We start from the raw sequence: 17,459 nt of genomic DNA on the forward strand, positions 1-17,459 counted from the left end.
GGAAAAAGGATGAACAAAAGAGAAAATAAAATAAAATAATTAATTAATTAATTAATTAATAAGAAGTAGGAGGGCAGCACAGCAAATGCAGGTGGAGCCCTAACCAAATCGGGAGGGCAACCATGTAATATTGCTGCAAATATCGAGCCGGTGGCTCTCCATGTTGACCTAAATGCCCCCTTCGTTAGTCGGCCCCGCAGCCATCTCTTTCCATCGCCACCCCTCCTCGCCTCTGCCCTTTTGCGCTCTCCCCCACCCGTGCCCTCCCCTTCTTCCCTTCTTCGCCCTCTGCATCCCTCTGCCCTTCCTTCGAATCCCTCCCCTTCCCTCCCGATTCCCGCCCTCCTCCAACGTTCGCCTCTCGTTCCTCCCCGAAAGGAGCCACTCTTCCCTTCTGCCTTGTGAACGAAATCTCGAACCCTAGCTGTTCGTCGTCTTCTTGACTCGTCTACTGCGTCTCGTACCCTTAAAGCTCGGATCTTGGCGGCGCTCTCCTGAGGCAGGCACCGTGGTTGAGGTATTCTTATTGGTCTTGAATCTTTGGCTCTGTTGCGGGAAACAAAGATTGGATTTTTATTCTTTTTATGGCTCTGGTTTTGGTTTCGATTCGAGCGCTTGTGACTCGGCCATAGGTTGTGATATTTCTTTGGTTTCTTTCTTGTTGTTGCAAACGAATGTTTGGAGGATAATAATTGTTTCAGTTCTCATCTGTTATCTTTGATGTCTACTATGTTTCTTCCAGGTATTTGGATTTTTAGAAGCTGTTGACAGATTTGAGAAATTTCTTCTCTCTTTCGCCAGATTTGGACTAGATGGCCGACCAAGATTTGGTTCTTGGAAACCCTGGCTTAGCCCTCGGCCAGAGCCATGACCTAGTTATCAGCGAGGACCACGGTTTAGGCCTTGGGCAGAGGCATGGGCTCGTTCTTGGGCACCCTCATGACCATGACCTCGGTTTAGGCCAAGCTCACAGTCATGATCTCATGCTCGGGCATTCACATGAGAGCCAACTGGTTTTGGGGCACCACCACCATCATCATGACCACGGCCATGATGACGGCGAGGAGCTGGCTTTAGGGCATAGCCATGACCCCGACCAAGACGCCCTCGCTGCACAAAATCATGACTTGGGTCTCTCGGACAACCATGAATTGACTCTTGCTGATACCCATGATCTTGGTGTCGACCATAACCTGGACCAGCTTTCCGTTGACCAGGAGCAGGATCTCGCCCTTGGATTGACACAAGAGATGTTGCAGGGTCAGCTAGTAGTCCCTCAGGTATTGCAGGCTCGTGCAGTGATCGTGAATCCAGACCACCAGCTCTCTGTAGGCCAGGAGTTTGCCGATGTCAAGAGCTGCCGCCGGGCTATACGTGATGCAGCCATCGCATGCCACTTTGAGATCCAAACTGTGAAGTCAGATAAGACACGCTTTACAGCAAAGTGTTCTGCTGAGGGTTGCCCATGGCGCATTCATGCAGCGAAGCTCCCTGGGGTACCAAATTTCACTATCAGGACCATCCATGAGACTCATACATGCAATGGAATCAACCATCTTGGGCATCAGCAGGCATCAGTTGAGTGGGTCGCCAACTCTGTCGAGGAAAGGCTCCGAGAGAATCCACACTACAAACCTAAGGAGATACTGGAAGAAATCCACCGCATGCACGGAATAACTTTGTCTTACAAGCAGGCCTGGAGAGGAAAGGAACGAATCATGGCTGCAGTTCGTGGGTCCTTTGAAGAAGGTTATCGCCTCTTACCACAGTACTGTGAACAAATTAAGAGGACGAACCCAGGAAGCATTGCATCTGTCTACAGAAATTATGATGATAATTGTTTTCAACGACTTTTCATTTCGTTCTATGCCTCAATATATGGTTTTGTAAATGCATGCCGACCATTGATCGGTCTCGATAAGACAGTCCTAAAGAGTAAATATCTGGGAACCTTACTGTTGGCTACTGGGTTTGATGGAGATGGTGCTCTATTTCCTCTAGCTTTTGGGGTTGTTGATGAGGCAAGCGATGAGAATTGGATATGGTTTTTGTCTGAACTGCATGCTTTGCTTGAGGCCAATACCGAGAACATGCCTAGGCTCACAATCTTGTCAGATAGGCAGAAGGGCATCGTAGATGGAGTGGACTTTAACTTCCCCACTGCCTTCCATGGGTTCTGCATGCACCACCTTAGCGAGAGTTTTCGCAAAGAGTTCAGCAATTCTGTGCTTGTCAATCTCCTCTGGGGAGCTGCCCATGCTCTCACGGCAATTGATTTTGAGGCCAAGATTTTGGAAATTGAAGAAATATCACCTGAGGCTGCCTTTTGGATTCGACGAATTCCACCACGTCTTTATGCAACGTCCTACTTTGAGGGAACACGATTTGGACACCTTACAGCAAATATTGTTGAATCACTTAATAATTGGATACTTGAAGCTTCTGCGCTTCCAATAATCCAGATGATGGAGTACATTAGGCGGCAGTTGATGACTTGGTTCAATGAGCGACGTGAGGCTAGCATGCAGTGGACAACGATCCTTGTGCCATCAGCTGAACAACGTGTCTCGGATGCAATAGAACGGGCACGGGGCTATCAAGTTGGACGAGCAAACGAAGCAGAGTTTGAAGTTGTCTCCTCCCATGAAGGCAGCGTTATTGTGGATATTCGCAACCGGTGCTGCTATTGTCGTGGTTGGCAGCTCGATGGGTTGCCTTGTGCTCATGGTGTGGCTGCACTACTGTCATGCCGACAGAATGTTCATAGGTACACCGAGAGCTTCTTCACCGTGGCAAATTATAGGAAGACCTATTCACAAACCATTCATCCGATCCCGGATAAGAGTCTTTGGAAAGAATCATCAGAATCAAATCAAAATGGTGAGAATCAGATTGCGATAGTTGTAAATCCACCCAAATCGCTGAGGCCTCCAGGAAGACCAAGAAAGAAGAGAGTGCGGCCAGAAGATCATGGTCGAGTTAAACGGATTGTGCACTGTAGCCGATGCAATCAAACAGGTCACTTCAGAACAACATGTGCAGCACCTGTGTAACAGTGGGCAGTCTGGTGGTCAGGGTCCTGTCGAAAATTAAGTAAACTTGGAGTAGAGCTTATGAAGAGTTTATTCGGTTTGCTTTTTTCCTCTGATCTCTAGGAAATGCTCTTGGTTACATAATCTTAACTCGATGACATCAAGGGCAAAGCTGATGTACAGTGTAACGTAATCTTTGACCATGTTGGTTGACTGGTTATTTATTTTCTGAATATTTTCAGGCTACAATATCTTTTAAAATTCTCTTCAGTCTGCTGCTTGGATCAATTTATAAACATCTTGGCATTCACTGATCTATCAGCATGTTAACCGTGCCGCTCTTTTGTTAATATTGAAGATATAATCTGTAAGTTGTTTTATATTTTTCTGATAGATGTACAGCTATGATCACTTTCTTTGGATTGCCCCACTTGATATCATAGCCACATTACAGTAATGCATTCGGCAATTTTACTTCAAACGTAGCATATCATTTTGCCGTCTCTGTCATCATGGCTTGTTTCATTTGCACTAATTTGTTGGACCTAATTGATGTTAATGTCATGCAAGAATGTCTCGATTTGCTGATGGAGTTAAGAGCAATGAAGTCGTCAAATTGAAGCGAACAAAAAAAAAATTGATCATTAATAATCAGATGATGAGACTGGCAAACAAAAAAATCTTTTCTCAGTTTGTCTGCCAGCATTGTGGTTAAAAAGTATTTCTATGTTTCCTTGAAATTTGGGATATCATTCGTGCATTATTGCTGGTTTAAGATGAGAATCAAACAGTGAGATTAGGTCGGAAGAAAAGTTGGTTCTTTTGTTCAAGCCATTATTGCACATGAGATGCAACAATCAACAGGACAATTGATGCTACAAACGCTAAAAGATCAAAACGGTTGTTGAAGGTGTCTGTCGATTACAAACTCCATGATCAAGAAATGTTTTACATAGAATTCATGGTTTTCACATAACAAAGTCAAATAAAATCCTTTCAGTACCGAGCAACTGTGAGGTTGATCCACTCGTATACAAATAAGATACAGAATTTACAGCATCAAACATGGCACCGTCGATGTCCAAAGTCCTCAAAAGCCACAGTCAATCAATAAACAAAAACATCAGCTCAGATCGATAGTACGAGGTCATTTTTGTGAGGTGAGACGTGAGAGGTAAGCTTCCAAGAGCATGTAAAAGCACACCTCACATCCCCACTCCAGCAAGAGGCTTGGACTTGAGCCCTTCTTTGCCTTTCATATTCTTGGAGCTGTTCTGCAACTTGTTTGTGGCTTCCATGTTGGTGCCCAAGCTATGACAATGAAACCGACCGCATACTCCATTGCAGTTATCTCCTTCAGGTGTGGTGGCTTCGCCATGGCTCTTTCTTCGAGTGAGCTTGGGTGATTTAGGGCGTGTAGGAGGTACCTTTTTTGAAAGAAAATTACCTCAATTATATAGAATTCAGTGCAAAAGAGTAGTAATAAACATTATCAAGAAAGCAATCAGCTATAAAGGAGTAACGATTAGAGAAGAAAAACTGGATAAAGTTAGTATCAGTATAATATAATGATGCAACAACATGAAAGATGCTTTATGTAATTAATACCATGCTAACTGGTTATCCCTTTGGAAAAAACAATCAAGTATAATATAATATAATATAATATAATATAATATAATATAGAGCAATAACCAAATTCAACCACATCCTTGATTTCTCTCTTGAAATTAAAACTTGTACTTCCTTTTATCTCATGTTTATTCTTGTTTTCAAAGAATTATCTATCATATAAAATTATTAGTACTATGCAATAAGATTTGTCGTACCGCAACATACCGCTTGGTATGGGGGGATATGTATCGGTCCAATAGAAGATTGACAAGAACGGTATATTGGTATGTCCCCATGTATCATGTTTCGGTATGCTTGGTATGGCTCGGTACATATTGTACTGGCAACTGCTCGATACACCGTATAGACCGATAAAGCAAACTATGCTATCCAATTTATTAAAACCAAATAGAGTAAGGACCAATGTAAAATATAACAATGCACACATTAAAGAAACAACAACATGAAGCATTGTGTGAATCAAGGTTTGCCATACCGGATCATACCGCCCGGTACGGGCGGTACGTACCGGTCCGACAGGCGAGCGGTACGCGGACCGCTCGGTACCGGTCCGCACTGTAACAGTAGCACTGTAGTACTGTAGCACTGCTATAGTGCTCGGTACACCATACCGTATCGGTACCGAGCCCGAGTCAAAACGCCGGTATGGTACGGTACGGTAGACCCTGGTGTGAACTATCTAATTATTGTAAATTAGATAAATAGCTTGGATAATTTTTTTACCACAGTTAAATCTGCAAATGAAATTATGCTTAAATGTTAATTTTAACATGTCAAAGCATCCCACTTTCAGCGTTAATAGCTCAAGATGTAAAATGAAAAAGACTCCTTGGTTCTTTCTGTACAGCTAGAAAGTTATACTTAGTAAGTAATGAAACAAATCCAAGTTGATTGCCAAAATATTTGCAGAACTCCAGCCACCAGCAAAATGAAAAGTATTATTTGAAGATCTTAACATTTAAGTAATATATGTGCTTTTATCATTTTTTAATTACTAAAAATATTTAAATACAAGTGAGTCCAAGCTTAAAGAACATACCTTCTTTAGTTCCACCTTAGGAGGAGGGCCCTCATGGTAGAAGCTAGGCATTGGGTTTGCCTTAAAAGTCAACCTCTTCCTAAATTCTTTCAGAGCTGCCTCTTGCTCTTCCTGGAAAACTTAGGAGAATTAAAACTCAACAGTCTTCAAGTCATGCATTTTCCATAAAAGAATGTTTATTAAACTTGTTCAGTTTGGAATTTATTCATAAGCATGCCCTGATAGAGAATCATCTTAACTTTACAACATTATGAAGCATATTCTGGTTCTAAGTCAAGAATTTGATTGTATACAACATTTCAATTTGATTTTTTTTTTTCTCAAACTTAGAAGTGTTCCACAACATATTTCCTTCTTTTCTCTGGTCCATTAGACCCCCACTTTTGTGAGGCCTCTTCAAGATGACTTGCCAGCATGATCTTGTGTACAACTGTCGACTTCGTAACTCCCAATTATTTATCATGTTTGCAATATGTGAGTAATATCTAATGTCTAATAAGCATTTTACAATCACCAAAATGATGCTGGATACTAATTACACAATGTTGTGAAAAATCAGCTGGCTCTCCTGCATCCAAAGATTAGAGCAAATTTTTTGTGCAATGCTGGAAAGAACAATCAAAGGAGACATCATGCGGTACTTGTGCTCATCTTGGAATGAGCATGACTAATATGCAGTCAATGAAATAAGGAGATAGAAGACAGTTAAAAAAGAAACCATGGTACTTACTCACTGCAAAGGAGTATGAATTTTAAGTCCTTTTCAATGTAAACAGTTGAAAGTCTATACAACATGGTGGGCATCCAAATAACATCAGTCTCCTACACATGGTTACCCTAGTAATAGTGTTATATTAAATAAAATTCAGCTTTGGCGTTTACTAGTTATTATGATCTGTTTTCACATGTCTAAGTTTTATGAAGCTTCCCTTTATGTTTGCAAGGTAACTAGTGAGATCTTAAGTTCTAACACATCCTGTAATAAACATACTCCACAGTGGACATAAGATAACTTCTCATGCACCATTACTGAGGAGATAAATAGACGCAAAAAGCATACCCTTATTCTAGCTTCAGATTGGTTTTTCTCTGCTTCCAGAGCCTGGTGTTTCTGTTCCAACTTAGAATAGAACTAAACAAAAGAGAGGATAAAGGGAGCTTAGATTCAGTGGATTAAGATGATAAACAATCGAATTGCATTTAGCAGCTAGAGATAGTACCTCCTTCCGCCTTTCTGCACGCTCATTACATCTGAAAGTAGGGGCAGTTGCCACAGTTGTCCGGCCTCTCATAGTCCTTACAGACAGTGCAGTGCTATGAAATATTTAAGAAACTAATACAGGTCTTTAAAAGATAGACGTTGTCAGAAATGAAACTAGAAAAAGGATACGAAGCAACAGAGTAAGAGTCCTCATTGTCTGGATGAATTGTGTTGTCAGGTTGCAAAGGCTTGCTAGTCATGGGAGGTAAGTTACTCTGGAATACGTTGCAAACAGTCACGATTAATTTCATGATCGACCAATCTTCAGGTTCTCAAAACAATTTAAAGAGAAAATAAAATGTTTTCAAGCATGTCACCACTTGTAAAAGTGATCACCACTTGTGGCCCTTCCATAATTTTTTAAAGGTATGCACTGTGCACCATGAAAAGTTATTTTCTTAAATAAAATTGAAACCAAGTTTTTTGGCTTTGACAAGATTAGATATCACTACTTATGGTCCTTCCATAGTCATTTAAATAGTATGCAATTTGCAACATGAAGTTAGGATGTTTGCTGACTGCATATCATCAGGTTTGTCTCCATTGCCAGTTACCTCAGAAATAAAAGCTCTATTTCCACCTGAAGCACGCTTTTCAGTTGCAAGAGAGAATGGTCGAGGAACAGTGTGGTGAGATTGTATATTTCCAGCATTAGCAGGCCTTGATGCTGCTGGCTTCTTCTGAACTAATGACTTCTGGGTCCTATGCCTCTTTTCTGCTGTATTCTGACCCAAACTTAAATTTCTAAGATGAAGCACTTTTTGTTCCTGATGAGAGTTCTCATCACCCTTTGTGTTGTTTATAGCTCTACCTGACTCAACAATTGCAAAAAGTTTGCTAGAAAGATCATTAGCTTGATCACATTTACTGTTGGGAGCACAAACAACTAAATCTGATTTTCCACCCGTAGCCACTTTTATGATTTCCTTACCCATCAATCTGCAACAAAGTGACTTAATAGATCAAATTCCTGCAGAAGACGGCAACATAAGAAAGAAAGGAATTAGTATATGTGCTGCCAATAAGCAATCATAAATAACATAGTTATCAATGTTTTAGTCACCATAGACTAGCCTCATCTTGCACAAATTAACCAATGACAAAGCTGACATGAACTTAGTAAAATGCTACCTATTTAAGGATTTGGACATTTGATGTGCAGCTATCTTAGCTACCTAGTGAACAGGGACTCCTTTATGATATTAAACAACAATAACAAGATCGTAAGTTCCAACTATTTGAAATTGGCTACATAAATTATTTTACTGTTAATAAAATTTATAAAAAATCATATGTTTAGTTAAGCTCAAAATACTTAAATCTTTATTTATAATTTCTATTAAAGTCTTTCTAGATCTTCTTTTATTTCTCTCTATACCACTAGCATTAATCATTTCACCTCTTTTGACTATTACATCTGAAGGTCTTCTAAACACATGCTCATACCATTTTAAATGATTTTCATCATATTATCCTCTATTAAAGCGATACCTAGTTATTCACAAATAAAAATATTTCTTTTCCTATCCTTGGTAGTAACTCCGAACATCTATCTTGACATTTTCATCTCGACAAGACAAACTTTTTGTATATGTGGTTCCTTAACTACCCAACACTTAGATCCATAAAGCTTTGGCCTCACAACTATCTTATAAAATTTTTTTTTTAATCTCAAAAGTATCCAATGATTATACAAGACTCCTAATGCCTTTCATCATTTTAATCATCCTATTTTTACTCTATGAATAATATCTTAATCGATTTCTCCATTTTATTGAATAATTTATCCAAGATATCTAAAGCTTTTACTTAAAGGGACTTCTTACACATACAACCTAACTATATTCTCCTGTTTATTCATAGAATCATTAAAATTACATTTTATATATTTGATTTTAGTCCTACTTAATCTAAAACTCTTAGTTTCTAAGGCTTACCTTAATAGCTCAAGTTAATAATTAATTCCATTTAGGCTCTCATCAACTAAAACAATAACATCAGCAAACAACATATACCATGGAGGTCTATCATGTACTTAACTAGTAAATTCATCCATTATCAATGTGAAGTAGGAACTGAATGCGGATCCTTAATGTAATCCTATACTAATAGGAAACTCACTAGACATGCTCCTTATAATTCTAACACTAGTAGCTACATCATATCTTTAATAACATCAATATAATTAGTGGATGCACCTTTATTTTCTTAAGCCCATCATAGTAAATCTCTAGGAACCCTATCATAGGAATCTCTAGGAACCATAGGCCTTCTATAAGTCAATAAAAACCATATGTAAATCTTTTTTTTTCTCCTTATATTTTTTCATTAATTGTCTGAATAAATAAATAACTTCTATGGTTGATCTTCTAGGCATAAAACTAAATTGATTTTCAGATAAATTTGTTTCAAACCTTATTCTATTTTAGATAACTCTTTTCCAAAGTCTCATAGTACAGTTCATGATTTTAATTCCTCTATAATTTGAATGTCATTCTTATTTTTATAAATTGGTATTAAAAAACTCTTTCTTCATGTTACAAGCATCCTTTCGAATCTCCATTCATGAGGTATTAAAAAGTTCTTTATGATATTAAACAACTAAGTCAAAAAGAAACTAGAATTCTAGAAAGGTAGAACCTAACAGCTAAAATAAAGACTTTCATGGGGGTGAATGAACATGTTGTAGTTGCTTGTCTTAACCAATTTACTTCTTAGGACTTTGTTCGAAGGGGAAAAGCAAATCCATCTTCAATTCAAAAAAATAATATTTAGTGCACAAATTTTTGTTCAGTATTTTGGTTTCCTGTAATCTAAAACAAAATCAGAAATCATATTCTCTTCACCCCATACGTATAGGAGGGAAGAAAAATAGACCTGTAACAGCAAATGAATACTAATACATCATCCTATACCACAAAGAAACAAAAAATGGTTTCAAACTTTAGACTGCTTGTATATTTTGCTGTATACAACCAGAAAATACAAATACCAAAACAATTCATCGCTGTCTCCACCAATGAAAAATAACACTCTTCAGACAGAAATAATCAATAATCCAAGAGACTTTATCAGATTATGGAAGCAAGATGTTAGTTTACACCAACCTGCAAACGCCACAAAAGATAAGATGACAGTCTAGGTTCAAATTCTTTCCCTGACAATTATCAGGAAAAACTGATGCGGGCAAGTCGATCCCAGGAGCAAAAACTTGAACAAAGAATTAAAGTTTAGATACGGATTCTGTAGGACGCAAATTTTGTGTGACATTTAAAAGATCTCAGGTCTGAAGCATTCAATGGAAGAATACAGTTTTGTCACGGCAACAAGCTAATGTCACCTTAAGAAGACGCCTTTCCCAAATCTTTCTTTTCTTCCGTGTCACTTTCCTGCCCTGTACTTTAGAAAAAGAATAGGTATTTCTTTTTCTACATTGGTTCTTTCATGGAAAAAACCAGACCAATCAGAGAATATGACAATTTGACAATCAATCGAGGTACTTTTGATGTTCGCCACTGAACTTCTTAAAGAGAAAACTTGGCAGCTATCAACAAGCAACTAGCATCAGCAATGGTGAACAACATTATCGGAAGTACTGACTCGGAGGGCAATAAAGTTAACGCAAACCAATTCAAACCGAGAGGAAGAGAAAAACGAGAGAGGAATCAGACGAAAGAAAGACATCTGCACTTACCTGCTTAGACCTAAAAAATCAATTTTTAATGAAGGCAGGATCAATAGAATATTAAAGCCGGAGAAGTGGAAGGAAAAGAAAACATTATCTTCAACTATGTAGAACACGAAGTCAAAAGATTGCATCAAAACCATGCGGCACCAACATTCCCCAACAAATCCTTGCGCACATTCTCAAAATGCCGATTCAGGAGGGATCAGAAAAGCTCTGATCGAGAAGAAATTAGCAAAAGATTCGTACACAGAAGAGACGATCCCAAACGTAAACCGATCGTCCCCTCGAGATCAAGCAGGAACCGAGATTGAACCGCTCGAGCATTCGATTCGGAACAAGAAACGTGTCAAGTATCTAAACAGGATAGAACGAAAGGGAAGGGATCAATGCCTTGAAGTCTCGCCTTCGTTTATTCCTCCCGGGATCCTTCTCTTCCCTCCTCTACCTCCTCGTCCGCCGCCGTCGCCGCCCTCGTCTCCTCTCGGTGACGACACCGAGCTCTGTTAAGCTAATTTATACGGACTCAATTTCTTGACGCCGTCAACTAACGGCAGGCAATCCATCTCTTGCGAGGTGTGCGTTCGAGTTCTTCGCAGGTAATGCGGGGCCTTCGTGTCATATTAGGTGGCAATGATCACCGGTGACGGGACACCAGAATAACCCGACGAAGGAACTAATCCGCTTAATAATGCTTTCTGTCCTTCTTCATTCGAACCCCATCAGCCACCTCCCATACGATTTCGCCCCGCTGTTCGTCTCCAATCACGGAGGGCGTTCCCGAGCGGGTAAACTATGGGTACAAATAAAAAGCTGTTTCGTGAACTTCGATTAAATAACGAAAATGCCACCGATTATATAACGGGAACCCTTATCGGAAATAACGGATGTTACATTATATCTTCCGTTACATAGTAACTTTAATCTGCTAAATTATTATGCCACTTCTTTTTTTATTTTGTTATAGTAATAGGGGTAGGTTAGTATGGTGAATAAACAAGGAAAAATAACAAATATCCTGAGAATTGTACTTTTACTATTACAATAAAAGTTGTTGACTTTGAGTTCCCTCAATTTTGACTTTGTCTTCACATTCCTTTGACCTTCAGGCAAGTATGAAAAAGACATTATTTTTAGATACTGTTATGTACAATAAACAAGTACATAGATCATCTAGCAAACACCCAAAAGCTATTATAAACATTTTTTTGGTGACATGCAAACAAGTTTATAGTATATATGTGATGATGAATTCAAATGGAATTCAGCAACAGTAGAAGTAAATAGCAAAATAGGACAAGAAAGGCTCTACAACACATTATGTGACCTAATGATAAGGATTAGCAGTGAATGTAACTTTCAAATGAGACTTGATTACAAAGACAAGAAGAAGAGATTAAGAGTAAGAAAGAATAACCAAGGATACCCAGGGGTTCTCGACCCGAAAAGTGACGCCATCTTAAACCTCGATGCGATCCACAACCTTACCTCCGGGAGCTGCGGGACCCGTCGATTGGGTGGCTTCTGGTCCCATCCCTGGGTCCGTGTCAGCGTTCTCATGTCGTCGCTAAGAGACCACCAGGGGTCCGCCATCGTGGTGGGCCACCACCTCAGGCTCATCTGTCGGGTGCATCTGTGGGTTTGCTTTGCCGGTATGCGTAGTGAAAGAAGGGACAGCAGTCCATCATCAACCTTGACAATTGCTTGCTCCTTAATCCTGCTTTTGATAAGAGAGTCACAACATAATCCTCTCTCTCTCTCTCTCTCTGATTTGCTACTTTTAGATTGGAGAGAGGTGTCGGTAGGGTGCAAGAGAATTGTCATGTACATGAGTAGCTGAGTTTGATTGGATGATGTCTTGTTAGGGTGAAGGAGAATTATCAGAGTGCACAATTTGAGGACTAATGCAGCTGTAAGGTTGTCTCTCTAGATTGGCATTGCTTGCATAATTGAGAGTCTTCAAGTAGAAATCATCGACACTATGAGGTCAAATAGGCATGCTTAGATTTACTCACCTTCTCAATGCTAGTTTGTGCCTGTCATGATCTAATAAAAGTCTATAGCAACATTATAATTTTTTTGGCTATCACAACTCTAATTATGCTACTATTAGGAGCATTGGTTAGGGAGAGAGGGATTAAGCATCCACTTGTCTGAAGTCTCCGTAAGCAAAAGTATAAGATCTGTGATAAGAATCAAACTTAGTTTATTCACCCTCTTTCTTCCAGAAGCTGTGTTAATGGTTTGTAGTCAGAAGAAGGCCAACTTTTGTCTCATTCACTATGGCTACACTGAGAACTCTCTCTTTTTCCTGCCCTTTTTTGACAGATTAGAGAAAAAAGAGATTGTTTGATTCTTCCTTGGCCTGTTTGATCTCATTTAGAGACTCTCATGATTCTTTTCTTTTCTTTTCTTTTCTTTTCTTGGTGGATAGAGAGATGGGATAAGGATTTGACAATAATCCAGCATCCTGAAGAACCTTGAAGAAACAAATTTGTGAGATCAACATCAGAATTCACACAGGTTTAATCGACTTCTCTTGAGAAAGCTATTGGAGGCTGGAAGGTATCTATATGGTTAAACTCTTGATGTCAGATAAGAGTAGGAGGGGAATGGGAGTTGGCAGACGGTGGTGGGGGAATACTGTCAGCACACCACCAAGTTTACTTGTCTCATCACATTGGAAAGTTAGCTTTCAGATGGTTCATGGAATTATCCATCTATATTTGCATCTTCCTCTAAAGCATCCATCAAACATCACTTCCCAGATCAAACTAGGATTTCCATGGTCTCCATCGAACTGAGTTGGTGGTGGTGGAAAAGCTTGTGGATTCCTCTACCTGGAGTTCTAGGAGCACTTTTAGCTGTTTCCATGTCTCCATATAGCTTCCAGTTAGTGTACTGATGCAATGAGTCACTAAACTTGTGCTTCTGTAGGTGTTTCAACTTGAACAGTCAAAACAACTGTTGAAGAAACATAAAGAGGCCAGCCATCGTTAACTGAAATGTAAAATGAAAGGTGTTGGTCTTTACAAGTTTGTACAACAAACCAGCACAACTCAGAAGCAGCAAAGACTGCAAGAAGAATCCAAGGGAAGCACCAGACTTGTGGTACTGATAGAGAGATGTGATGGAAGACATGGCATCCGAGAAGACAACACTGAAAGAATGAGGTTCATGGAAGTTTCACCAGCGCAGAGAAGCATCTCACTACAGAGACATGGTGGTACCACTTTGCATCACAAGTACCAGCATGACCCTTATCTTTGGCCACAAGAGTGGCCTGGTGGACAACATGCAGGCAAGCACTGGCATGAATGAATAATCCACCAAGCAGACAGAGTGGAAGAAAAATGAACTTGAGAAACATGAATTCTCACTGCTACCTTCCAAGACTGAATCTCCTCCACATTTTTATCTTGGTAAGTTTGATTTTAATTAAACATATACAGGCTTTTCCAAGATAAGAACGATGAGACACATGAGGGAAATTGCTTCTAACCAACAGCTACCCATTTCCTGAGCACTGTTACAGTAGCATTTACAAATGGCAATTGGGGGAAATCCACTTGTAATTTCCCCCTCCCCCGACTTATAAAAAGATGCTGGACATTTGAGAAACTCATGCTCAACCACGTGAAGAGACGACACAATCACCCAAAAAGAAGGGTGGTGCGCAAGATGATAAGCGGGTGCGTTTGTTAATGATGAAATATTCTAAGACCTCTATGTCTGGGAAGAGTGGGTAAGCAACCTGGCATGGTTGTGCTCGCCTTCGTAAGTGACGATGAGCATTGAGGGGTCTTCCAAGCACCTTTCGACGTGTTTTCGTGCAGGGCAGCCTCTCATACTGCTACATTTGTAGTATCCCCTGCATTATTTTAAATGTATTTATCCCCTTTTAGATAAAAATTCATTTGCAAAAGACAACAAAATGAAAGATATAGTGGTTTCAGACACTATAACATAAGTCCAAATTTAACAAAGGATTCAAAGTGTATGTATGCTTCATGAAAGATACATTTTTTCGCTCTTGTAGGTCACTACTTCAAATGTTTGGTATGAGAAAAACCAGAGCCGAGGATACGCATAACAATCTGTTATTGCCCAAAGACTGGCAAAAGAACAATTTCGACAAGAATATTGTGTGCACGATTTGCATTATAAGCACAAATGTGCCTACTTCTTAACTTAATGGTTCTTCTTGCAACTGATAACTAATGAAAAACATAACCAGTAAATTGACTTTAAAGAGAATATTTGAGATAATTTAAGCTCAATTTATAAGTTCTACTAAGGTAAAGTTGACAATCGGTGAAAAAAATGATTGTCATTGCATATTGAGTCATCTTAAGATATGCTGCACGAAGCAAATAAATTAAAACAGACTAATATATAGAACCCAGAAACAACTAAGTGCACAGTCACATCTATCCAGAAATTTGCAGCAACTCAAAGGAAATCAACAAACCATGTACACGAGTATTGGCATGATACCTAGGATGAGGAGAGCCCTTGATTGGCTTTTGCCCATACTTCCTCCATGAGTACTCGTCAGGAGGGATATCAGCCAGTTTATTGCTGATGGCAGGCACCTTAATGGATCTCTTCACTCTCAGTTTCCTACAGGTAATACAAGTAACTATTATTCGATTCAATGCAAAGAACATCAATTCCAGCACCTGAGTGAAGATAACATCCACGACCTCACCTCCTCTTCGAGCAATGACACCGGCCAGTTGTTGCACATTTGCCATTTCCATCCTCCCCTCTGCATACGCACCTCCTCTTGGGAGGAGGGTGCAGGTTAATTGGATCAGATGATGCTGGTCCACCGATCAGATGGAATGGCTTTCCATCCAAGCTGGCCATGCTTCCATCCATGCTTAGCGACGACACGAAGGACCTAGTTGTCGATGCGGATGGTGTGTGGCTAGAGCTCTCAAATTTGAGATTTATGGCACTATGACTCCTCCGAAACATGTCAGCCTCAAGCTTCATCTGCTGATGAAGCTGAAACCTTGGATCATTCTGCTGCTGCTGCCGCGGAAGGAACTGGTACTGACTTGACGATGAAGCTTGCAGCCCAAATTGGTTCTCGAGAAAGCTCCTCCGGTTGATTGGGAGGGGGTTTCCAGAACTTGAATCCAAAATTTGTATCTTGTTCTTTAAAATATTTCTTGGGGGTAGTTGAGGTGGGTTGGGACAATGGTCCATCTTGGATCCCAGTTGACTGTCTGAGAAGAGCTTACTGTTGGAGGGGGATCGGACTTTACTGGCAATTCTAACTCTTCCATGGCCAGCACTGTTACTAAGCAAAGACACCACTCTCTTGAATCTTGAAACAGCATCCCCTGTCCCTGCCAACAGGTTTCCAGATTGGACTTGATCTTGAGACTGGGAGAGAAGGCTCAGAACTCTGTGGCAGCTGTCCACCGCAGCTCTATTAGCTTTCTCCACCTCCTCCATCTTAAAACCAGCGCTCTAAATCACCCTCAAAGATCCCATATTATTAGCACCAGGCGCATCTGACAAATCACAACCGCACTTCATCAGGAAGATCTAAAGATTAACATCAAAGAAACAAAAATTCGATTTTGATGAGGTTTCACACTGGTTGTCTCACTAGAGAGCACCAGATATGATCGAAATCGAAATTATTGGAGGTGTTGGGTATGAAATTGAAGAGAAGACATGTTGTTTCCCAGCAAGTTTAGACTCCGAACCTAGTTCAGCAGGCAGATCCTCCAAAAACCAGTCTACCAAAAGATTCATCAAGATCACATTTTTTCCATCAAACTGGGCTCAAAACATCAGAAAAGAGTATCGTTCACAATGATTACACGTATTCCGACAAAACAAAGAATCAAATATTTAGCCGAAGAAACCAAATCCACGGCGGCAAAGGAAAGAAGGGGATGAGAGGCGGGATCAAGGAACTGACCTTGAACTTGAGGAAAGAGGGGGGAAGGGGGAGGGGGAGGGAAGAACCTGAGAGTGCTGGTGGTGTTGGCCTCCCGATGACGTCCGTGGGATTGGAAGGTGTGAGGAAAACAACAACCGACGGGTTGGAATTCTTTTTCCTCTCCCCTCCACCTCTCCTCATTATTACTTTAATACCCGAAGCCAGAGAGAACAGTAAGCACCGAGGACGCAGGACTCTAATGTTAAATTGAATATTACAGGGGGTTTATCATAAAATTTAAGCAAAGCCATTTTTCTGTTTTAGTCCCTGGAATTCTCAGTATTCCTAAATTCTACACCATCCTGTATCATCATGGGAGCCGTCACCCACTTCTTTACCCGTGCAACGATTGGCTAGAGTGCGGTGGAGCTCAAAAGCAATGGTCCTGCTTTCTGGGTAAGTGATTGATCGTCACATGTAACTTTGTTTTGTTTTCATTCCATAATATATTTTATTTATTTTCACAAGTAATTAAAAATAATCAATCTCAATGGATAGCAATATTAGATTTGTTTGTTTTTGTGCAACTCATTAACCGTTCTAATGAAAATATAATCAGTAAAAGAAACACTAGAATTAAATTATTGTGTAATTTTGACTTTTTAAGTAAAGTTTGGTAACTTTAGATCTCACCAAGACAAATATGAAATATAAATATTGGGATGATTTTTATGATCAATGATATTTTATTTTTTCTATTATTTATGTAACGAAATTTAGTATACTATATCTAGAAACAAAAAAAATCACTAAATACAAAAATTATTATTTTAAAGATCATCTTTTATGAAAAATTACTTATTTTAATTTTAATTTTTTTATTGAATCATTTGTTTGTTTGG

General features: G+C 39.7%; 3 protein-coding genes across 11 annotated transcripts; 1 reads left to right on the plus strand and 2 right to left on the minus strand.

Moving 5' to 3' along the window:
- The first annotated feature begins 220 nt into the window (after window positions 1-220).
- Window positions 221-3,302, plus strand: LOC103995127 (uncharacterized). 2 transcript variants are annotated; one of them, XM_009415657.3, is made up of 2 exons: window positions 221-517; window positions 743-3,302. In XM_009415657.3, the coding sequence occupies exon 2, from the start codon at window positions 813-815 to the stop codon at window positions 3,051-3,053; it is 2,241 nt and encodes a 746-aa protein (XP_009413932.2). In that variant the 5' UTR covers window positions 221-517; window positions 743-812; the 3' UTR covers window positions 3,054-3,302. The 2 variants fall into 2 exon arrangements, with proteins under 2 accessions (XP_009413932.2, XP_009413933.2); XM_009415658.3 differs by having other exon boundaries at window positions 802-3,302.
- Window positions 3,303-3,953: 651 nt separating this feature from the next.
- Window positions 3,954-11,173, minus strand: LOC103995126 (protein WVD2-like 3). 6 transcript variants are annotated; one of them, XM_009415655.3, is made up of 8 exons: window positions 11,046-11,166; window positions 7,899-7,937; window positions 7,522-7,778; window positions 7,097-7,182; window positions 6,927-7,020; window positions 6,767-6,838; window positions 5,707-5,817; window positions 3,954-4,459 (listed from the first exon to the last, which is right to left on the minus strand). In XM_009415655.3, the coding sequence occupies exons 2-8, from the start codon at window positions 7,900-7,902 to the stop codon at window positions 4,238-4,240; spliced, it is 846 nt and encodes a 281-aa protein (XP_009413930.2). In that variant the 5' UTR covers window positions 7,903-7,937; window positions 11,046-11,166; the 3' UTR covers window positions 3,954-4,237. The 6 variants fall into 6 exon arrangements, with proteins under 6 accessions (XP_009413930.2, XP_009413931.2, XP_009413929.2 ...); XM_009415656.3 differs by having other exon boundaries at window positions 11,059-11,153; XM_009415654.3 differs by lacking the exon at window positions 11,046-11,166 and adding an exon at window positions 10,075-10,980.
- Window positions 11,174-14,044: 2,871 nt separating this feature from the next.
- LOC103995124 (probable WRKY transcription factor 21) lies at window positions 14,045-16,742 on the minus strand. Of its 3 annotated transcripts, XM_009415647.3 has the most exons (5): window positions 16,644-16,713; window positions 16,379-16,451; window positions 15,364-16,180; window positions 15,150-15,275; window positions 14,045-14,523 (listed from the first exon to the last, which is right to left on the minus strand). In XM_009415647.3, the coding sequence occupies exons 3-5, from the start codon at window positions 16,119-16,121 to the stop codon at window positions 14,379-14,381; spliced, it is 1,029 nt and encodes a 342-aa protein (XP_009413922.2). In that variant the 5' UTR covers window positions 16,122-16,180; window positions 16,379-16,451; window positions 16,644-16,713; the 3' UTR covers window positions 14,045-14,378. The 3 variants fall into 3 exon arrangements, with proteins under 3 accessions (XP_009413922.2, XP_009413919.2, XP_009413923.2); XM_009415644.3 differs by lacking the exon at window positions 16,379-16,451 and having other exon boundaries at window positions 16,644-16,742; XM_009415648.3 differs by lacking the exon at window positions 16,379-16,451 and having other exon boundaries at window positions 16,597-16,707.
- Between the last annotated feature and the right edge of the window lie 717 nt (window positions 16,743-17,459).

Source organism: Musa acuminata, chromosome BXJ1-8 (genome assembly GCF_036884655.1).
Source record: "Musa acuminata AAA Group cultivar baxijiao chromosome BXJ1-8, Cavendish_Baxijiao_AAA, whole genome shotgun sequence".
NCBI classification, from domain to species: domain Eukaryota; kingdom Viridiplantae; phylum Streptophyta; class Magnoliopsida; order Zingiberales; family Musaceae; genus Musa; species Musa acuminata.